Here is a 23,727-nt window from a genome sequence, read left to right on the forward strand (position 1 = left end):
GGGTGTCTATTTTCTTATGGCTAAAATGAGGGCTTTAGGCTAGATCAAAGAGGGTTTTGGCAGAGCAGAAGGGGAACTGTGAGGATGGCTCCATGTTTTGGGGGATGAGGGGGCCCCCCTGGTGCCCTCACCTCATTCCCAAGTCAACAGAGTATTTCTGCTATGATCTATTTTGTATAAAGGAACTCCAGGTAAAATTTCCTTTCAAGTAAAAACCCATTTTCTTTAAATTAAAAAGAAAAGGGCTGGCTCTGAAGTTCTCTGACTTCAAAGCCATCAGGGGTCACAGTTAAACCTTCCTATTTATGATTAATGAGAATAAGATATCTCTGATGGTTGAGGGTGAGGGGTAGACACTGCCTGTGAGTTGGTAAGCATAGGCTCAACCATAAAATCCCACTTCCTAGCTGGAGTCCTATCATCTTAGAAAACCTGCTTGTAAGTTTATGAGAAAAAAGCAAATGACAAGGAAGAAGTGATCCTCAAACTAAATCAGAACCACATGATATGCTAATTAAATTAAACCACAGAGGAAGTACCCAAGCATCAGTGATTTCTAAATCTCCCAATGTGAGTCTAATCTGCTGTCAAATTTAAGAATAGGTAACATTCGTACAGCCACTATGGAAAACAGTATGGAGGTTCCTCAAAAGATTAAACATAGAATTAATTACCTTATGATCTAACAATCCCCCTTCTGAGTATATACCCCAAAGAATTGAAAGCAAGACCTTGAACAGATATTCGTATACCTGTGCTCATAGCCTTATTCACAATAGCCAAAAGGTGGAAACAACCCAAGTGTCCACTGATTGACAAATGGATAAATAAGATGTAGTGTATACATACAAGGTGAGCTTCCTTAGAAAGAAAGGAAATTCTAACACATGATACGCCATGCTTGACCCTTGAGGACATTATGCTGAGTGAAATAAATCAGTCACAAAAGAACAAATATGAGGTACCTTATCAAGTTTATAGAGACAGAAGGTAGAGTGGTGATTGCCATGACCTGGGGGAAGGTGAGGATGGAAAGTTGTTGTTTAATGGGGACAGAGGTTAGGTTTTGCAAGATGAAAAAGGGTTCTGGAGATTGGTTGCACAACAATGTAAATATGCTTAACACATCTGAATTGTATGCTTAAAAATGGTTAGATGGTAAATTTTACTGTATATGAACAGTAGTATGCTCTTATCTGCAGTTTTACTTTCCTATTTGTTACCTGTAGACAATCATGGTCCAAAAATATTAAATGGAAAATTCCCGAAGGAAACAATTGATAACTTCTGAGTAGCATGATGAAATCTCATGATATCCTGCTTCATTTCACATGGGACAAAAATGATCCCTTTGTCTGTTGTCTCCACACCGTACGAAGTCTGTCTGAGAAAAGTCCAGCCATTGTTAATATAACCAGAAGGGTTTGCAGGACATCAGTGTAACCTGGCAGCCAAGGAGAGTGTACTGGAATATGTATGTGTGAACAATGACGACTTCACTGTACTAGTCAGTAGGGCTGGTAGACAGCATTGAGTGAGCACATGTACTGTGTGGCCATCACATTTAAAATGACTGAACTAGTATGAATCTGCATCAAATGTTGCATTAAACTTGGACATTCCTCCATGGAAACTATTCGGATGATTCAGAAGGCCACAGCTTTGGGTGGCTGGTGATTAGCAACTTCATTATGACAAGGTGCTGGATAGTTTCATGCACCATGTCTCATGCAGAGTTTTTGGTGAAACACCAAATCACCCAGGTAACTCAGCTCCCCTACAGCCCAGATTTGGTGCCCTGCAACTCTGGATTTTCTCCAAACTAAAATTACCTTTGAAAGGGAAGAGATCTCAGATTGTTCACAAGATTCAGAAAAATATGACAGGGCAGCTGATGGCAATTGGGAGAATTGTGTGAGGTCCCAAGGTGCCTGCTTTGAAGGGGACTGAGATGTTATTGTCTTACATACAATGGTTTTAGTATTTTGTATCTTCTTCAATAAATGCCTCTATTTTTCACATTGCATGGCTAGATAGTTTCTGGACAGACCTCGTATTATGCTTCTGCTTGTTAGTTATTCAGTTATCCTCTTGGTTATCAGATTAACTGTTGGTAGGTACTGCAGTTCTTGTGTTCAGATAATCCTTATTTTACTTAATAATGGCCCCAAAATGCAAGTGATGCTGGCAACTCAGATATGCCAAAAAGAAGTGGTAAAGTGCTTCCTTCAAATAAATAAAAAGGTATGTGTGTGTAGGAAAAACATATATCAGTGATTTTCAACCTTTTTAATCTCATAGAACACATAAAGTAATTACTAAAATTCTGTGGCACACCAAAAACTGTATTTTTGCTGATCGGACCAAAAATAGGCATAATTTTGATTCATTCACACCTGACAGCTATTGTGGTGTGGGCTGTTATAAATTTTTTTATTAAATTTATTAGGGTGACATTGGTCAACAATATCATATAGGTTTCAAATGTACATTTCCATGACATATGATGTGTATGTTGTCATTTTTTAATTTGAAAACCTAAGGGAAAAGAGGTCAGTGCCCCTGACTAAATAGTCAGGTATCGCATGTTTTAAATTTTTTGCAACACACCGGTTGAAAATCACTATAATATATTGTAGGATTCAGTACCATCTTCAGTTTTGGGCATCCACTGGGGTCTTGGAATGTATTCTCCACAAATAAGGGGAGACTACTTATTTTAAATATGAAATCACATAAAAAGAATATGTGGCATAAGCCTTGGGTGGGTGCTTGGTTGGTTGGAGCATTGGGGCACATACCTAGGTTATGGGTTCCTTCCCCAGTCAGGGTATGTACAGGAGGCAACTGATCAGTGTTTCTCTCTCATATCAATGTTTCTCTCTCTCTCTCTAAAACCAATAAAAATATCCTCAGGTGAGGATTTTTTTAAAAGGTGACATCATATAACACCTTGCTAGTCAACGTGTGATCTGTGGGCTGGCAGCATTGGCACCTTCTTGGGAGCTTGTTGGAAATGCAGCATCTCAGGCCCCACCCCAGACCTGCTGTATCAAAACCTGCATTTTTTTAACAGAACCCCTAGGTGGTCTGTGCACACATTAAACTTTGAAAATAATAGAGCAGGGTTAGAAGACAGTGGACGTGGTCATTAGGTCATTTGTCTACCCAGCAACAACCTCCTCTCCTGATTTTTAGAGAATTTTACATTCTCTGAGTGACAAGAAACTGACTTCATCCACACCCTATGCAGTCCCACTCCCTTGGCCAGTAACTGGTTTATGGGTGAGTGTGTTGCCTGGTTCTAGCCAATAAAACTAAAGGAAGTTCTGCTGGAGATGTTCTGGGGACATTGAGAAGAAATGGCCTCTCCTTCCTTTGAAAGTCTCCATGTAATCATCTTGGGGTCATGGGGGCAGCTAGGCTGGTCCTTGATAACACAGAGCCACTGACTGACAAAATCTGGTTCCACCTCACTGGCAGATTTCTGCTTAAGTGAGATTAGAAATATATTTATTAACTGTTTGAACAGGGTTTCTGTTACTTGTGGCCAAGGGTTTATCAGACTTAAGTGGATAGGGGGATTCTTGGGTGCATTATAGGATGTTCAGTAACCCTGACCTTTGAGCATTAGGTGCCAATTACTCTTTCCTCTCCCTCAGTTGTGACAATGAAAAGTGTCCCCAGACACATTGCCAAATGTTATGGGGGGTGGGCAATTCACCCCTAGTTGAGAACCACTATCTCAGACAAAGGCATCCTAATGAATGCAAAGACCCTTTATTCAGTGGGTCCTTGGTAAATTCACTGCCCACGCTGCCGAGTGTTTCAAGGCACAAAGTGAGATCAGGTGTGTGAAAAAGCAAACATACACAAGGTGTTGCTAATCACCTGTCTTTAATGCTGCTGGTACACTGATAACAATATTGTAGTTTCCATTTATTCTTGTAATAGGCAAAGATGTTTAACTTAACAGATGGCCAACATGGATAGTGAGTGGAATTTTCCCTCAGCAGAGTTGGGGAGCCCTGCCAGCATGCTCTGGCTCTTCCTGCTACTCAGATATCCTGATTCCTTACCTGCCCATCCTGATTAATTGTCCATATGGTGATGGGTGCTGCAGAGTTCACCTGTTAACATATTTTCACAGATTAAGAGGGATCTTTACATTTAGCTGCTAGAGAGAGGGGTCAGTGCCCTCTGTAATAATGCATTTGCAGTTCACACATTTGTGTATTTGAGACACACAGAGGGGACTCTAGACAACTTCTCTTGCCTTATATTTTCTTTCCTAGAATCAGCCAAAACGTTGAGACCACTTTCCTTAGGTGCCCCTGGCTCCTAAAATCAGTGCCTTCAGATCAAATACTTTCTGACAGTTTAGTTTCATCTGAAGTGTCTCAAAATATCTGGAAGCAGGAAGGGTTATAGAGGGAGCTGGACTTTACAGAAAGGTCTGGAGAATTGGAAGTGTGGAGACAAGCAAGGGGAGTAGTGCTGTGAAAGGGAGGCATTTAAAAGCATGGATGCATAGATCATTTATGTCATTGAGTGCTTACCATGTGTGAGACTCAGTACCAGGCACTGAGGCAGGGGCTCTGGTGGGTACCAAAGGCCATTAGAGGCAGCTGTGGCCCTTGGGGCCTCATGATCTACTGGGGATTATGTGGTGAGCATTGGGTTGCTCTCCTAACTCTGTCCTATATTGTGGTATAGGGTAAGTACTCCCAGTAACATGGCAACTACTCCAGTTTTGTGCTCCATTCCCACTGCACAGCCTGTGTGCTTTGCAAGTGACATGCTCACTTTCTGAACCAGAAGTAGGGCACTCATATTAGACCATAGATAATGTTTTAGAGCCTGGCATATGGTGATTTGGACTGAAGAAGGCATTTGTTGGTGGCTTCTAGGAAAAAAAGTCTTTTTCTTTAGGGGTGTTGTAGCTTGCAAAAATCATGACAGGCCCTGCTGCAGCACTATTATTTCCATGAAGAGTCAAGCTGAAGACTGAGCTAATATGTAAAGAAACGCTGAGTCAACAGTGTTGCAGGGAAATCAACCTGGAGTCTTGATGAAACCTCATGTGATTCACCCCTGGACTTTTGAGAAGCTTATCCTATTAAAACCTCCTACTGTGTAAGCTAACTTGAACCGGATTTTCAGTTTCTTGTATCATAAACTTAGAGGATGTGATAATAAGTAAACCTTAAATGTGGGTTAGCAGAGAAAAGATGTTCACACAGAATACAGCAAGGTGTCTTTACTCAAACTAGAAAGATAGAGATCCTGGTCTAGCAAAATGGCTGGTATGGTGGGACTGGTGTATCCTGGGATACAGACCATCCAAAATGGATACATAACGTTTGGAGAGCTGATGGGAAATGTTCAGGATGTTGACTACTTCTGGTAGTCTTCATCAAGGTTCTAGAATCTAGAACTCACATTTAGGAGGAAGGTGGCCCATTTGAGAGTGGACAGGGATGAAAATACAGCTTTGCTAAGAGATAGTTTTTCTGCCTGTGGCCTGCAATCTAAAGTGACTGGACATTGATGAGCAAGTCCTGCTGGATGGGAAAGCTGATTTTTCTGGCTAAAGTTAGAACATAGGAAACAAGTTGGGTGACTTAGCAAAAGAAAATGACTGGAGCCCTAAAAAAACGTCCCAGTTCCCACATCTCTTCTGAGTATCTTGTCTTAAAGACATCAAACTTGATAAAGGGGATAATTGACCTATTGTGAAGATGCAGCTGGGATACAGCTTCGGGGCAAGAAACACATTTGGTTTACTTCCCCACTTCAGAGATGAAGGAAGATGCCACTAATCTGAGGACCAGGGCAGTGAGCAAGGCACAGAGGCCAGTTGCTAGATTAAAGATACTGAGATCAGTCTCTCAGCTCGAACTACAAGCCCATGAACTTGAATAGAAGAAACCCATTCAATTCTTAAGGAAGCTGAATTGTCAAAAAAAAGTGGCCAAATATGTTCTGAGATTGCCCATGGCTCAGGGCAATCTCTAATCTTGTACCCGAAAGAAGTGAGATAATTAATAAAACAGTAACTCTTCTTGGAAAGCATCAAGCCCATGCCCACTCAGATTTTAACAAGGCCATAGACAGAAGAGAGACACTGAAACCTACATCTGGGGACTGCTGTCTTGTTTGACTGAGGAACTTGGTTTACCACCAGGACAAGGAATCCTCATTATTTCCTCAATATTGCATGTACTATCATGCAATAACAACGTATTTCCCATTCTTCCCTTCTCCAGTGAAGAATTCCCATTCTGGAAATGCTTATTGTAGGTATCTTAGGTTTTTCTTGGTATTGCTGACTATGCAGATGGTGGTGAACTTCAGAATTTAGTTCATAGGTTACCATTCCATGAGTAGCTACTTTCAGACATGGTTGAGAGTATGATGCATCTTTCAGAAAATATGAACTTAAATCAGCCAGTAACTGGCTGAATAATAGGTCTTCACCCTTTGGGGAAAGTGATGATTTTTTTTAGCCAAGTGTGGCTATTTCTGATGACCATGCAAGGGAAGGAGAGAGTATGAATATCGGTTCAACAAAAGAGTAGATCTTAGTGGGATGTTATGGTTACATCTCCCCAATTCTGATTAATAATCCTGATTTTGTTTAGGTAACTATGCTTGAACTCACAGCTGACATGTGGCTTAGAGAAAGCCAATTGCAGTCCCATGTCTAGGACTGGGGTGTACAGCTAACACTGAGCTTACATAGTGACTCCATGAAGACCTTTGAGACTGAATGAGGCTCTGCTTGAAACTCTTCAGAGACATGTTCTCTCTCTTTTGGGGGGGGTGCCATTGCTGGGGAATATAAGTGCTGCAGTAGCCATTTCACCACCATGAGGGGAAATAACCAAGACTGAAGCAAACACAAGGAGGAAAAATGGAAAGAATCAGAGAAATGAAGCTGTGACCTGATTGTACTATACCTACCTTTACCCTTGGGCTTTTGTTATATTGTCTTCCTTAATATTTGATCCAGTTTAAGGGTTTTCTATTACTTATAATCAAACAACTATTATAGAGTGTGAGTGAGAGAGAAAGTAGTGTAATTAGCTAAGAAAAGTGGTATTTCTCTAAGCATTTAAGATGGAAGGAGTTGAAAGGATTATTGCAGTTCTTAGCATTAAACACACCCTTTCTGTGGAGTTTTATTGGACTCATTTGTGGCCATCACTAGCTAGCTCTTACTCCATTCAGACTAAGAAATGGATGTGGAAATGGGTGTGTAAAGGCCTTCAGGGTTGGGCATGGCACCTGGCATCTGAAAGTCCCCAATAAATTTGGAAGATGAAATGAAACCTGTCATTTGTTCTACCCAGTCCCCCAGTAGGCTGAGGGAGTTCCCCAATGTCCATTCACACTGTAAGCAGCCAGGTACTTCTTAACCATTTTTCTCCACTGCTATTGCAGAAAATGGATCACATGTCTCCCAGGTTGAGAGCATTCCTCTCTGAACCCATTGGAGAAAAGGATGTTGTCTGGGTAGATGGGATCAGCCACGAACTTGCAATCAATTTGGTCACCAAAGGTTTCAATAAGGTAATTTCATTTATCTTATTTCTCCAACTTCTCTTCCCTAACTCCCTACCCTAGTCCTGAGAGATGGCATCCACTGCCACATGTCCCTGTAAGTGCCCATGAGAAAGCAAAGCTGCCACTTGGCAGGGTGTCACATGCTTCTGTGCTCATGATCCCACATGCTTGGGCAGCCTCAAGGGCCAGTGGGTGATGGGAAAATTGAATCTCTTTGGCTCAGAGCAGCTGAGTCAAGCATGACTTCCTTGGTGTTCAAACACCTATGGGTCAACAGAGGTGAGCCAGCATCTGAGTCTGGGGCTGAACTGTTAGGATCAATGATTTGGGTACACTCCCCATCCCCATGAAAAGACCTGTGGGGTCTCACTTGCCTCTTCAGGACACCAACCTGGTGGTGGCAGATGGTGTAATAGCAGCCTGGGTTCTACACCAGAGTAACAGGATGTGAGTTTAAAGATGTCACTCGCAGCCCAAGTATAGCCTCAAGGTTATCTAGTGGAATCTGAACATTCTTTTCTATGTAATTGTTTCTATGGTGCTATTGTAAGGCTGCTTAGAACTTTAGGAGAAAATGGGAGATTCTCTCCTAAATGGGAGATGATCCCAATGAGCACCCGAAGAAAGTGAGCACATACAGAGGTGAATGGAAATTTATACAGAGCCTTGGACACTCTGTCAAGAAGGGACCAACAACAGAACTATTGTTGCTTACTTCTTTCAGTTTTCAACATCAGTCTACACCACCAGGTAGGAAGATAGTGCTGAAACACCTAACAAGGTTGGGAACTGCTGCGTACATGGCTGATAATCAGTTTGGTCTGCACTGGCATAGTATGCAGCTGTTTCCAGGAGGCATCTGAACTACTGGGTCTGTCATTTTCTGATTGACACACTGCCTGGCACCAGATGTTAAATATTTTGAATATCATCCCAATCTAGCAGCCAATTTAGTATCCAATAGGTGGTATTGCTAGGAAGTTGGAGCTGCATGATTGAGGTATATTTGGTTCTTTCCTCTCAGATAAAGGAGATAGGACCACTCCCAAACATGTAATATAGTAGGTAAGTCTGGCCAAGTTGACCCTTTAAATTAAAAATTATTTTAAAGAAATGATTGTCTCTTTTCTTTTCATTGTGGTATAATGAAGGGTTCAGCTCAATAAATTTTGACAGATATTTATATATCCACGGACCCACTACCTGGATCCAATGGCCAGACACCTCCAGAATTGCAGATAGTTCTCTTGTGCCTCTTCCAGATCAATGCCACCCCCCACTCCAGATGTAACCAGTATTCTGGTTTCTACTGGCATTGATTTAGTGTTTCCACAATTGTGAGATTTTGTTATTAGTCAGCCATATTCATCATTTTTAAAATAATTTTATTTACATACAGTAAATTTCAACCTTTTAGTACACACATCTTCAAGTTTTGACAGGTACATGCACTTATGTAGCCACTACTACAATCAAGACAGAAAACAATTCCATCACTCCAAAATGCCCCGCCATTATCTTCATATTTCCCTTCCTCAATCCCTGGTCACCACTGATTTGTTTTCTGCCCCTGTAGTTTTGCCTTTTCCAGCTTAACAGTTTTTAATGAGGAGTGTAGGTGGGATGATAAGCACATTTAAGACAAAAGAATGCATGACTGAGAAAGTTTCAGGCATCCATAAACTTGCTACCAGAGTTAGGGCTGTAATCACAACAGCTTTCTTGGCCTTGTCTCATGGGCACTGGCTCTTTCTGCACCCTGAGGACCTGCTGAAATGCATAAAAAGAGGCAGACCTCAGCACTGCTTGTCTGGCCATCAGCACTCTCCCAAGACACCAGGGCACTGGAGCCCAGACCTCCTGCAGTGGATTCACACCAGTCTCCTCAGAAGCCCAAAAGTCAAACACTTGGCTGCATTCTCTCTGGGTGATGTCATGCTTGCCCTTCCCTGGGGCAGTCAGCTTTGGCCTGAGTACCTACACTGTGGCCATTGGATGCTTGTACTGGTGAGCATCTGTCTGAATTGAGATGCTCAAAACATAAAATTCACACAGCAATTTTAAGGACAAAACAAAAAATTCAAACTATCTCATCAATATTTTTATTATACTATTGGCTACATATTGAAATGATAATATTTTAGAAATATGAAATAAAATAAGACATTATTAGAACTAATATCATCTGTTTCTTTCCCCTTTTATGTGGCTACTGCAAAATAAAAAATTATATATGTGGGTAGCTCACATTTGGTTTCTCCTGGACAGCATTGGTTTAGATTTAATGGCAGAAGGGCTTCAAGGCAGAAAGGAATTACCAAGAAAAGAAAATACATTATGCACAAAATGCTTAAGGCTTTCCACAGCCTATCTCTAGCTCCATCTCATATTCTTCTGTCCCTCCATACACTCATCCCAATACTCTAGCCAGACTGTCCATGATGTCCAAACATATATACGACCTCCCTCACAATTGAAGGGCCTTTTCAAAATGGATTCCCAACTACTTCAAGGCCACCCTCACAACCTGCCTCCTCTGAGAAGTAAGTCTTCCTTCTACTCACCTATCCCAGCCTAACAGGCATCTGTTTCTGAAGCATTTGAGTAGTCAGTGGGACTCCTCGCTATGACATCCATACCGCTGACTATTTTCCCATGTGTGGACTGAGGAACATACTCAGTAAGTTAGAGGCACAGCTTGCCTTTGGTGTACTTTCACACCTCCTCTGAGGCAGAGTATGGTTCTATGTTCTTTGTCCTCTCCCACTCCCTATAAAAATCCCTCCCAGGAGTGAGTGACTTTCTAGGCACTTGATAAATTCATACTTAGTGGGCAGTGCCCCATGAGGGAAGATGCATTACTCTGAAGATAATCTGGAATTCTTCCAACATCCCAGAGACTCTGGTTTGGCTCTTTGAAGACACTATAAAGTCATATTCTTGAGCCTAAATTTTTTTCCTGAAAGGTGCTTGGAAGGTCAGAGTGGAATAAATGTGCTTGGTTCCACCTGCTCCCCAAATCTCTTCTAATAGCAAAACTAGAACAGGAAGTTTGCTACATGTCAGGGACTGTTCTAAGTGCATCACATATATTTATTTCATTTAACCATCATAAAAATTCTATAATTAAATGCTCCAATCAAAAGAAAAAAACTAGCTGAATGGATAAGAAATCATGACCCACACATATGCTGCCTACAAAAGACCCACCTCAGAGCAAAAGACCTACACAGACTGAAAGTGAAGTGTTGGAAAAAATATTTCAGGTAAGTGGACAGGAAAAAAGTCAGAGTAGCAATCTTCATATCAGACAAAATAGACTTCAAAACAAGGTCCATAATAAAAGGTCCAGAAGGTCACTTCATAATACTCAAGGGAAAATCCATCAAGAAGATATAAATATTGTAAATATATATGTACCCAACATAGAAGCACCCAAATACAAAAGGAAAATCTTGGAAGACTTCAAGAAAGATATTGACAGCAACACAATTATTGTAGGGGATTTTAACACCCACTGTCAAAAATGGATAGATCTTCCAAACAAAATATTAACAAAGATATTGTAGCAGTGAACAATGCCCTAGATCAAATGCACTTAACTGCTGTGTACAGAACATTTCATCCCAAAGAAGCAAAACACACATTCTTTTCCAATGCACATGGAATACTTTCTTTTTTTAATTAATTTTTTTACTTTAATTGTTGTTCAAGTACAGTTTTCTGCCTTTTACCCCCATCCCAGCCCACCCCCACCCAGCCCTGCCTACCTCCCGCCATTTCCACCCCCCTTGTTATTGTCCGTGTGTTCTTTATACTTGTTCCTACAAACCCTTTCCCTTTACCCCTGAAATTCCCTTCCCTTTCCCCTCTGGTCACTGTCAGCCTATTCTCAGTTTCAATGTCTTTGGTTATATTTTGCTTGTTTGTTTGTTTTGTTGATTAGGTTGCACATGGAACATTTTCAAAGATAGACCACATGATATAACACAAAACAAGCCTCAACAAATTCAACAACATTGAAATCATATCAAGCATCTTCTCTGACCACAAGGGACTGAAACTAGAAACCAGCCTCAGGAAAAAAAACCCCAAACACTCAAACTCATGGAGATTGAATAGCATACTATTAAACAATGAATGGGTCAAGAATGACAACAAGGAAGAAATCAAAAAGTCTCTGGAAGCAAATTAAAATGAACACACAACAATCCAAAACTTATGGACACAGCAAAGGCAGTCCTGAGAGGGAAGTTCATAGTGATACAGGCCTACCTAAAAAAGAAAGAAACTTTAAAAATAAACAACCTAACCCATGCCTACAAGAACTCAAGGAACAACAAAAAAGACAGCCCAGAGAAGGTAGAAGGAAGGAAATAACCAAGATCAAAGCAGAATTAAATGACAGAAAGACTAAAAGCACAATCCTAAGGATCAATAAATCCAGGAGCTTGTTCTTGAAAAGATAAACAAAATCAACAAGCCTTTAAGCATACTCATCAAGAAAAAAGAAAGAGGACCCAAATAAACACAATCAGAAATGAAAGAGGAGAGATTACAACTGATAACAGAAATATAAAGGACTGTAAGAAAGTACTACAAAACCTAGCTGAAATGGACAAATTTCTAGAAAAATATGATCTCCCAAAACTCAATGAAGAAGAAGCAGGAACCATCCTTGCATCCCTGGGATGAATCCCACTTGGTCAGGGTGTATAATCTTTTGGATATATTGTTGGATGCGATTTGCTAATATTTTGTTGAGGATTTTAGCGTCTATGTTCATCAGCGATATTGGCCTGTAGTTTTCTTTCTTTGTTGTATCTCTATCTGGTTTTGGAATTAGGATGATGCTGGCTTCATAAAAGGAGTTAGGGAGTTTTCCATCCTTTTGTATTTTTTGGAATAGTCTGTGAAGAATGGGGGTTAGCTCTTCCTTAAATGCTTTGTAGAATTCTCCTGTGAATCCATCTGGTCCAGGGCTTTTGTGTGATGGGAGTTTTTTGATTACTGCTTCAATTTCTTTTGCTGTTATTGGTCTATTTAGGTGTTCTACTTCTTTTTCATTGAGTTTTGGGAGATTATATTTTTCTAGAAATGTGTCCATTTCCCCTAGGTTCTCAAATTTCTTGGCATACAGTTCTTCATAGTAATTTCTTACAATCCTCTCTATTTCTGTGGTATCAGTTGTAATCTCTCCTCTTTCATTTCTGATTGTGTTTATTTGTGTCTGTTCCCTTCTTTTCTTGATGAGCCTACTTAAAGGCTTGTCTATTTTGTTTATTTTTTCAAAGAACCAACTCCTGGATTCATTGATCTTTAGAATTGTACTTTTAGTCTCTATGTCATTTAGTTCTGCTCTGATCTTAGTTATTTCCTTCCTTCTACTTGCTTTGGGCTGTTTTTGTTGTTGTTCCTCGAGTTCTTGCAGGGGTAGAGTAAGTTCATTCGTTTGAAATGTTTCTATTTTCTTTAGGTAGGCCTGTATTGCTATAAACTTCCCTCTCAGTACTGCCTTTTGCAACAACATGGATGGAACTGGAAAGCATTATGCTGAGTGAAATAGGCCAGGCATTGAAGGACAAATACCATATGATCTCACCTTTGACAGGAAGCTAAAGAATAAAACAAACAAGCAAACAGAATAAAAACAAAGACGCTGAAATAGAGAACAAGTGGGCAGCGACCAGAGGGGAGAGGGAAGGGAACTTAAGGGGAAAAAGGGGGGAGGGATTTTGAGGAACAAGTATGAAAGACACAGAGATGAGGACTCGGGGGGGGGGGGGGGGGAATGGGAGGGAGGGGGGAGACCGGGCGGGGGGGGGGGGGAAGGGAAAAAAATGTACTTGAAAAGTAACTAAATAAAATTAAAAAAAAAAAAAAAAAGAAGCAGGAAGCCTGAACAGACCAATAACACCTGAGGAAATTGAAGCAGTAATAAAAAAAACTCCCACCACACAAAAGCCCTGGACTGAATGATTTCACAGGAGAATTTTACAAAACATTTAAGGTTGAGCTAACTCCTATCCTTCACAGACTATTCCAAAACATCCAAGAAGATGGAAGACAGCCAAACTCTATGACATCTGCATCATCCTAATCCCAAAATCAGATAAAGAGACAACAAAGAAAGAAAACTTCAGGCCAATACCTCTAATGAACCAGGACATTAAAATCCTCAACAAAATATTGGCAAACTGCATCCAGCAATGTATTAAAAAAATGATACACCATGATCAAGTGGGATTCATCCCAGGGATGCAAGGATGGTACAATATTCACAAGTCAATAAATGTAATACATCACATAAACAAAAGGAAAGACAAAAATTACATGATCATATCAATAGATACAGAAGAAGCATTTGATAAGATACAGTACCCATTTATGATAAAAACATCCAGAAAAGTGGGAATAGAGGGAGCATTCCTCAACATAATAAAGGCCATATACAAGAGACTTACAGCCAACATCATATACAATGGGCAAAAACTAAAAGCTTTCCCAGTAAGATCAGGAACATGACAAGGATGTGTGCTTTCACCACTTTCATTCAACACAGTATTGGAAGGCCTAGCCACAGCAATCAGACAAAAAAAAACAACAATGAAATAAAAGTCATCCAAGTTGGAATTGGAAAGCAAAATTGTCTTTGTTTGCAGATGACATGATAGTGTACATAGAAAATCCTATAAACTTCAGCAAAAAACTACTGAGATAATGGGAAAGGGGGGAAGGGTTTTTAGGAACATGTATAAAGGACACATGGACAAAGCCAAGAGGGAGTGGGATCAGGGGAGGGAGGTGGGGATGGCTGTGTTGGGCGGAAAATGCAGAAAACTGTACTTGAACAATAATAGTATTTTTAAAATCCTATAAGGCATGTTAATCTCCACTTTACAGATGAAAAAACTGAGGCACAGTGCAGCCACATGATTCACTCAAGGTCACTCAAAGTAAGAGAGACAGAATTTGAATCTGGGCAAACAGGCTCTGGGAAAGGCAATCACCTAAGTTTGGGGTTACCCTGCATAGGATTGCCAGATAAAATAAGGATGCCCAGTTAAATTTCAGATAAGTAAATTTTTAGTATAAATTTGCCCCAGGGAGACAGGGAAGAGAAAGAAGAAGGGGCAAGTCCTCCACTGGATTTAGCATTTACACTAAAAATAAGGAGTTTTAAACTGTATTTACCAGTTTAAATTGCCAGTTTGTCATTGGCTATCAGTAGCCATGAAGGCTTAAGAGCCAACATAGAACAATGATTTTTTTTTGACTTTTTAAAAATTTTATTGATTATGCCATTACATTTGTTCTATTCCCCCCTTCATTCCCCAGAACAATGATTTTTAACCAACGTGTTGCAAGAATTTTTAAAGCATGCAATACCTGACTATTTAGTCAGGGGCACTGACCTCTTTTCCTTTAGACTGTCAAATAAAGAAATGATAACAGCCAATACAACAATAGTGGTGTGAATGAATCAAAATTATACCTATTTTGCCAGATTGGCAGAAAATATATTCTTTGGTGTGCTGCAGAATTTTAGTGATTAGCCATGAGATGAAAAAGGTTGAAAGTCACTGAGCTAGAGTAAAGGTTGTTCATGATACAGTGAAGTCTTGTGGTGAAGTAAAGTGCACTCACCATAGGTGCTGAGGAGCTGTGGGGATTGGTTGAGGGAATTCAGAAGCTTGAGAATGAGAGGGCTCAGCCTCCATATCGCTGTTTGAAAAGGCAGGTATCATAGTGAAGAATGCACATTTTAACTAGCATGGATGAGGACCAGCTACCTAATTTGCGGGGCCCAGTGCAAAATGAAGATGTGAGGCCCCTTGTTTAAATGTATTGAGAATTTCAAGATGGCAGCAGCAGAGCATTAAACTAACTTTAGCCTTCTGAGTGCAGGGCGCAGAATGACTGTGTGGGTCACAGAGGAACTCAACTCTGGTGCAGACACAGATATTGCTACTGTTTAGCGAGAAATTGGCACAGCAAACTTGAGAGTTGTTCAGACCTGCTCACTGGACTTGGACTTGAGGGGAAGTGTGACACAGTTGAGCCATGTGGGCATGGCTACTGCAAGAAAAAATGAACACCCCTGGCTTCGAGGTAGCTACTGGCCAGGGTGGTGGGAGCATGGGAACGTCTGCTCAGGGTCTCTGTTTCTCTAAGTCACCATTCCCACAGATTTCTCTGAGCTTTGGCCCAAGGATGGAGAGGGGCAGTTTCTCTTCTCCAGGCTTAGTGGCTGGCTTTCTGAAGCTAGCAGAGAAACCAGATGGGCTTCTGGCAGTATCTGCTCCCCTTGTGAGCAGAGTGAAACAAGCTAACTTTCCCTCCCCACAGATGGCAGGAAACAGTGTGAGACTAGAGAGAAAATGAAGAAGGGGGCATCAGGTTGCAGTTTGGCTCTGGAAGCTGCAAGATGAGGCCCTTCTTCCTGCAGCATTCCTGGAAAGTTTGCCTCTGGCCCTGCGTAACATGCATTCCCTGGCTTCCTGGCTGCTGATACCAGTGGGGACATGGAGGCTCCAATACCAGACCAGCAGATACCAGCAACAAGGCCTCCAAAATGTCAAAGGGCTCCATAGATGCCTGGCCAGACTGCGAATAGTTGAATTGTGGGAAAAAATGGGACTGAGGAAAACAGAAATCTTAACCTAATGGGACAGGCACACGTGAGGATCAGAAGGATTAAAATGTTCCAGGGGCCTGGAGCCCACCAGAGGTATTCAGAACTGCCACTTAACTATCACCATCACCATCAGTGGTAGCTACCTCGAAGCCAGGGGTGTTCATTTTGTCTCTCTCCTTAGACAAAACTCTGTTTCTTTTTTTTTAAAGACAGAACAAAACAAAAGGCATTCTCCTATAAAATTTGGGATTGTTACTAAATTATCAGACAATCTTTTCTACTCTATTTTTCCATACCAGTTTCCCCTATCTAGCACCTTACATTAGTACATTATTGCAATTAATGAACTGATATTGTTATAGTTTCATGAACCAAAGTGCATGATTTACTCATAGTTCCTCAGTTTACCCATAATATCCTTTTTTAAAAAAACATATTTTATTGATTATGCTATTATAGTTGTCTCATTTCCCCCCTTTATCCCCCTTCATCATGCACACACCCACCTACCTGCATTCCTCACTTTAGTTCATGTCTATGGGTCGTACATATAAGTTCTTTGGCTTCTACATTTCTTATATTATTCTTAACCTCCCCCTATTTTCTACCTACCATTTATGCTACTTATTCTCTGTACCTTTTCCCCCTCTTTCCCCCCAACTCCCCCAATCACTCCTCCACTGATAACCCTCCATGTGATCTCCATTTCTCTGATTCTGTTCCTATTCTAGTTGTTTGCTTAGTTTATTTTTGGTTTTGCTTTTAGGTTCAGTTGTTAATAGCTGTGAGTTTTGTCATTTTACTGTTCATAGTTTTGATCTTCTTTTTCTTATATAAGTCCCTTTAACATTTCATATAATAAGGTCTTGGTGATGATGAATTCCTTTAACTTGACCTTATCTGAGAAGCACTTAATCTGCCCTTCCATTCTAAATGATAGCTTTGCTGGATAGAGTAATCTTGGATGTAGGTCCTTGCCTTTCATGACTTGGAATACTTCTTTCCAGCCCCGTCTTGCTGATAAGGCCTCTTTTGAGAAATCAGCTGACAGTCTTATGGGTACTCTTTTGTAGGTAACTCTCTCCTTTTCTCTTGCTGCTTTTAAGATTATCTTCTTATCTTTAATTTTGACTAATATAATTATGATGTGCCTTGGTGTGTTCCTCCTTGGATCCAATTTCTTTGGGACTTTCTGAACTTCCTGAACTTTCTGGAAGTCTATTTCCTTTGCCAGATTGGGGAAGCTCTTCTTCATTATTTTTTCAAATAAGTTTTCAATTTCTTGCTGTTGTTCTCCTTCTGGCACCCCAGTGATCCAGATGTTGGAACATTTAAAGATGTCCTGGAGATTAGTAAGCCTCTCTTCATTTTTTTGAATTCTTGTTTCTTCATTCTGTTCTGGTTGAATGTTTCTTTCTTCCTTCTGCTCCAACCCATTGATTTGAGTTATGATTTCCTTCCCATCACTGTTGGTTCCCTATAGATTTTTTTTTTTATTTCACATAATGCAACCCTCATTGCTGCCTGGGTCTCTTTTATGCTGTTGAAGTACCCAGTGAGTTCCTGGAGCATCCTCATAACCAGTGTTTTGAACTGTCCATCTGATAGTTTGACTATCTCCTCATTGCTTAGTTGTGTATTTCCTGGAGCTTTGATCTGTTCTTTCACTTGGGCCATTTGTGTGTGTGTGTGTGTGTGTGTGTGTGTGTGTGTGTGTGTGTGTTTTTGTCTCAGTGCACCTGTTATGTAGTAAGGAGCAGAGCCTTAGGTGTTCACCAGGTCAGGGCAACCCACATTGCTGCATCATGAGGATGTATGTAGGAGAGGGATCAGAGAAGGAACAGTGATGCTTGCTCTGCTCTCTGCCTGATGTCAGTCACTTCTCCTGCTCCCCACAATCAAATTGGGCCCTTCTGGTGCTGATTCCCAGGTGGGTGAGTTTGTGTACTCTCTGGGACCCCATGGGTCTCTCCAACAAACTCTCTTATGAGTCTGGGAATTTATTCTGCCACCTCAACCCCCACGGGTGTTTTTAGTCAGAGATTTTGAGGCTTTATTTTCCCACTCTGGAGCCCTAGGTTATGCAGTCTGTCTTGCTCCCCTATTGTTCCTCCCGGTTTATATGCATCTGAATGTGGGGCTGCCCAGTCTACAAGCCACCACCTCGCCTGCCTCGGTCCTCCAGCAGTTGCCTTGCCACAAGTCCTCTCCACCTGGGTGCCCATCTCTGCCCCTCCTCCCAGTCTGGATGAATGTTTCTTCTTTAACTCCTTGGTTGTCAGACTTTCATAGAGTTTAGTTTTCTGTCAGTTCTGGTTGTTTTTTGTTTTTAAATTTGTTGTCCTTTTGGTTGTGTGAAGAGGCACAGTGTATCTATCTATGCCTCCATCTTGGCTGGATAGCTCTGTCTCTTGATCCATTTACATTCACATCAGTACTCCCCACACCTACTGTAGCAATTAGCTCAATTAACATTCAATAAATTTTAATTTTTTAACCATTCGATTAAAAACATCTCAGCAGATAAAATTCACCACTGAAAATTCAACTATACTTATAAAGAAAAAGAAAATCATTCTAAGCAACTATACTGCTTTTTAGGGTGATTAAAATAGCAGTTTTAAAAAATCCACGAAATCCTGGCTTGTTTGTTTTTTTCACCAACTGGACAGTGACTCAAAATAAGAAATCCCAAACTTCAATACCCAGGTATATTTTATTATACCTGGATTCAGCCATATACCCAGGATTCAGCTTTTATTTATCTTTAAAAAAATATTTTCCTTTTGGTCAAAATGAAGTTTGCTTTGTTTTGTAGGCCTGAACATAAACAGACATCAGTGGGTTTTCCTAGGGATGGCTCAAAACTTCTATGGACACTGGTTCTTGTCCACTCTAGGCTGGAGTGCCTCCATACTACTCTGAGAGGTGGACATTTAACATGATTTCGAGTCTCCAGCCTTCACAGTTTGATGGCTGGGCCCATCTGTGCCCATATGATCTTAAATTTCCTTCTCTCCATGTGGTCATTGCTCCTCATTAGAGTGTGATTAAATTGTAAAAAAGAAATGAAATATTGTGGGGCAAGTAGTTAGAAAACTAAGAATGCCATAGACTAGGAACCCTGGAATCTTTCTTCTACATGTATTTTTCATCCTCAGAGGCTCTTCAGAAGGGAAAAATGGGTGTGTTTCATGCCTTCTGCTTCACCCACAGGCCTGTGTATCCAGGATGATAAAGGAATTTACACTATTCTAATGTTCTCACATTGAACTCAATTCAGTTTGTGGAATGAGGCAAAGCATACTCATACTGTGTTTAGCCTTTGAAAGATGCAGAAACTGAGGCCGAGGTTCTGTGGGTTCTCACACTGAAGCAAATTGATGCTTAGAGGGCCTTTATCTGCTAGTCCCATGGCAATGTCTGGAGATGGTTATGAGTGTCACAGTTTGGGGAGTGGGGGTGTGCTACTGACATCTAGTGAGTCTAGAGGCCAGGAGTGCTGATAAACTTCCTATAATGCACAGGATAACCATCCCTTACCCCAACACACAATTATCCAAAATGTCAACAGTACCAAGGGCTAGAAACTCTTTGCTAGAATAATTGAGAAGGTAGCAGAGTGGAGATGTCTAACTCCGTGTGTGTGTGTGTGTGTGTGTGTGTGTGTGTGTGTGTGTGTGTGTAAGAGAGAAATACACAAGATCAGAGGCCTTAAGGTGGCATCAGAGGTATGCTAGGCTCTTGCTACTCAAAATTTTGTCCTTGGACAACCCTTATCCAGGAGTGTGTTAGAAATGCAGGCTCTCAGTTCCCACCCCAGACTTACTGAGTCAAAGCTTGCCTTTTAACAAGATTCCAGGTGATTCATGTGCTGCTCATTAATGTGGAGAAGGTCAGTCTCTGGTTCGTCCCAAACTAGACAGCTTCCAAACCTGCCTCAAGCAATGGGCATTTAACTCAGCCTAACATCTCACCAAGGGCCTGTTCCCAAATCCCCATCTCCCACTCAAGATTTTTAGGACTGCCAGTCTCCCTCAAATCTTATCTGCCGTTTCTGCAATTTTCACATGGGTTCTCATGTTAGGGAAGTAACAGCATATCTGAGTAACCTTTCCCATTTTCCACTCTGCTCCATCCCCTCCCCACAGGCCTACACCCTGCTGGGACAATTCCTTCTGATGCACAAGAATGAAGCTGAGTTTCAGAAGTGGCTCATCTGTTGTTGCGGCGCCACAGAGTGTGAGGCCCAGGAGAGTTCTAACTGCCTGAAGGAGTGGTGCTCCTGCTTCCTGTAAACACACCTCCTTACTCTGCCACCTAGGAAATGATGCGTTCTGTACCTATCACCAGGCTCAGAGTCGTTATTTTTGTTTTTAACTTGAATAATACATGCTTGTTATAAAAAGTAATCCAGGGACTTCTGGCCAAGGTGAAGGTGTAGGTAGACACACTTGTGCCTCCTCCCACAACCAAAATAAGGCAACAATAATTTAGAAATAAAATAACCACCAGAACTGACAGAAAATTGAACTGTATAGAAGTCCAACAACCAAGGAGTTAAAATAGACACATTCATACAGATCAGTATGAGGGGCAGAGTTGGGCAGCCTAGCGAAGAGGGGTCACGGAAAAAAAAGTGGTGGCACCAGGCACGCAAGTTGGCAGCAGGCGGACCCTGGGTGCACAGGCGGCAACTGGCATACCCTAGGCTTGGGGCGGCAATGGGCAGACACAGTGACACGGTGATTGTGAAACCCGGCATGACACACAAGGTGGCCGACTGACTGGAAGGTCCCACATTTGTGCACAGATAAACCAGGCAAAACTGGGGAGTGAGACAGACTGTACAACCCAGAGTCCCAGTGTGGGGAGATAAAGCCTCAAAACAATTGAAAACACCTGTGGGGGTTGAGGTGCTGGGAGAAACTTCTAGCCTCACAAGAGTGTTTGTTGGGGAGACCCACAGGGTCCTAGGATGTACACAAACCCACCCACCAGGGAATGAGCACCAGAAGAGCCCACTTTGCTTGGGGGAATTGGTGGAAGTGACTGAAATCAGGCAGAGAGTGGAACAAGCGCCATTCTTCCCTCTCAGACCCCTCCCCCATATACAGCCTCAAAACCCAGTGACATGGGTTGCCCCACCCTGGTGAACACCTAAGGCTCTGCCCCTCACTATGTAGCAGGTGGGTCAAGGCAAAAAAAAAAAAAAAGGCCCAAATGAAAGAACAGATCAAAGCTTCAGAAATAACACAACTAAGCAACGAAGAGATAACCAACCTATCAGATGCACAGTTCAAAACATTGGTGATCAGGATGCTCACCTGAGACAGAATTGGTTGAATTTGGTCACAAATTAGATGAAAACATGAAGGCATTCCTAAGTGAAATAAAGAAAGATATATGGGAACTGACAGTGACAGGAAAGAAACTGGGACTCAAATCAACAATGTGGACCAGAAAGAAGAAACAACCAATCAGAAAAGAATAAAGAAACAAAAATTCAAAAAACTGAGGAGAGCCCTGGCTGGCAAAGCTCAGTTGATTGAGCACAGGCCTGCAAACCAGAGGATCATGGTTCAATTCCCAGTCAGGGCTCATGCCTGGGTGCAGGCCAGTTCCCAGCAGGGAACACGTGAGAGGCAACCATATATTGATATTTCTCTCCCTCTCTCCTTCCCTTCCCCTCTAAAGATAAATAAATAAAGATCTTAAAAAAAAAAAACTGAGGAGAGGCTTAGGAACCTCCAGGACATCTCTAAACATTCCAACATCTGAATTATAGGGGTACCAGAAGGGGAAGAGGAAGAGCAACAGTGGAAAAGTATTTGAACAGATTATAAAGGAGAAGTTCCCCATCCTGGCAAAGGAAATAGACTTCCAGGAAGTACAGGAAGCTCAGAGAGTCCCAAAGAATTTGGACCCGAGGAGGGACACAATAAGGCACATCATAAGTATATTAGCCAAGATTAAAATGAAGGAGAGAATCCTAGAAGCAGCAAGAGATAAGGGGACAGTCACCTACAAGGGAGTTCCCATAAGACTGTCAGCTGATTTCTCAAAATGGAATCTTATAGGCAAGAAGGGGCTGGAAAGAAGTATTCCAAGTCATGAAATGCAAGGACCTACATCCAAGATTGCTCTACCCAGCAAAGCTTTAATTTAGAATGGAAGGACAGATCAAGTGCTTCTCAGATAAGGTCAAGTTCAAGGAGTTCATCATCACCAAGCCCTTATTATATGAAATGTTAAAGGGACTTATGTAAGAAAAAGAAGATAAAAAGCATGTACAGTAAGATGACAGCAAACTCATAGTTATTAACAACCACACCTAAAACAACAACAAAACAAACTAAGCAAATTAGAACAGAAACAGGACCACAGAAATGGAGATCACAGGGAGGGTTAGCAACGGGAGTGGCAGGGGGAAAGAGAGGGAAAAGGTACAAAGAATAAGTAGCACAGATGGTAGGTAGAAAATAAACAGAGGGAAGGCAAGAACAGTATGGGAAATGTGGAAGCTAAAGAACTTATAATTATGACACATGGACATGAACTAAAGCAGGGGAAGGTGAGTGGGAGAGGGTGTGCGGGGTGAAGGAGTGAAGGGGGGAAATGGGACAACTGTAATAGCATAATCAATAAACTATATTTTTAAAAAGAAAGATTAATCCAGATTCAATGAGAAGGGAGATCAACTTCATTTCTTGGCAGGAGGAGCTGTAAACTCAAATAAATGGTGTGAATAGAAGGAGGAGTAAGGAGTTGTATTTATAGAATCAATTACTACCGGGTCTTTCATGGGGCCAGGGAACAGAGCTGACCAATTCTAGATTATCAGGATAAATGGGGTCTCAGTTCCTAGTGACTGCTGCAGATTCCAACATTCCTCAGGATGGAGACCCTGCAGTGACTGGCTTCTCAGAGTCAGCTACCAGCTTACACTCAGCTTCTCTCTGGGGAAATGGGAGAAAGCCTCTTACCCTACAGGCTCCAGCCCTACCCCTTACTTATTTCTACAGGGTCCCACAACTCACTCTTTCTAAGCCAATTGTGTTTGCCTTTTCCTCCATAGCCCCTTCTCTCTCCCTTCCCTGTCTTTCTTCTTCCCCTCCTTGGTTCATTCAACTCTAACTTCCTCCTTTAACATCAAGTTGAAATGTCACTTCTTCCTAGGAGCCTTCCTTGACCACTCTCATCCATTCCCACTTCTCCTCTCTTTAAATACTAATACACAATCAGCACTGCACATTTAATACCTAAGTTCTTAGAGTTACCCATGCATGAAGCTCATAGCAGGTGCCAGGAATTTTAATCTTTGTAACATTTGAGTACATAGTATTATCATCATCATTTACAAATGGGCAGCTGGACTGAGCGGGTAACTTTCCAAAGGTATTGGAACTGGTGGTAAGGGGTGGATTCTGTTTTCAAAGCCAAGCTAGTCCTACTCCAAAACCCACCCTATGGCAGATACTGTGGGTGCCTTGCCACCCGTGTGCCTTCATGCTTACTAC

At 41.5% G+C, this 23,727-nt stretch overlaps 1 protein-coding gene across 1 annotated transcript; it reads left to right on the plus strand.

Annotated features, from left to right (window-relative positions):
* Positions 1 to 7,449: 7,449 nt before the first annotated feature.
* On the plus strand, positions 7,450 to 20,505 carry BANF2 (BANF family member 2). The gene is made up of 2 exons (XM_037131044.2): positions 7,450 to 7,575; positions 20,359 to 20,505. Exons 1-2 carry the CDS (start codon positions 7,450 to 7,452, stop codon positions 20,503 to 20,505), a joined length of 273 nt encoding a protein of 90 aa, XP_036986939.2.
* The last annotated feature ends 3,222 nt before the right edge of the window (positions 20,506 to 23,727 follow it).

Source organism: Artibeus jamaicensis, unplaced genomic scaffold (assembly GCF_021234435.1).
Source record: "Artibeus jamaicensis isolate MK-2021 breed Jamaican fruit bat unplaced genomic scaffold, CSHL_Jam_final contig_65, whole genome shotgun sequence".
Taxonomy (NCBI): domain Eukaryota; kingdom Metazoa; phylum Chordata; class Mammalia; order Chiroptera; family Phyllostomidae; genus Artibeus; species Artibeus jamaicensis.

Excerpts from the sequence above, each read along its gene's own strand:
- BANF2 (XM_037131044.2), top strand. The coding sequence starts at position 7,450 with ATGGATCACATGTCTCCCAGGTTGAGAGCATTCCTCTCTGAACCCATT. Across the intron at positions 7,576-20,358 it reads TCACCAAAGGTTTCAATAAG|GCCTACACCCTGCTGGGACA; the intron begins GTAATTTCATTT and ends CCCTCCCCACAG.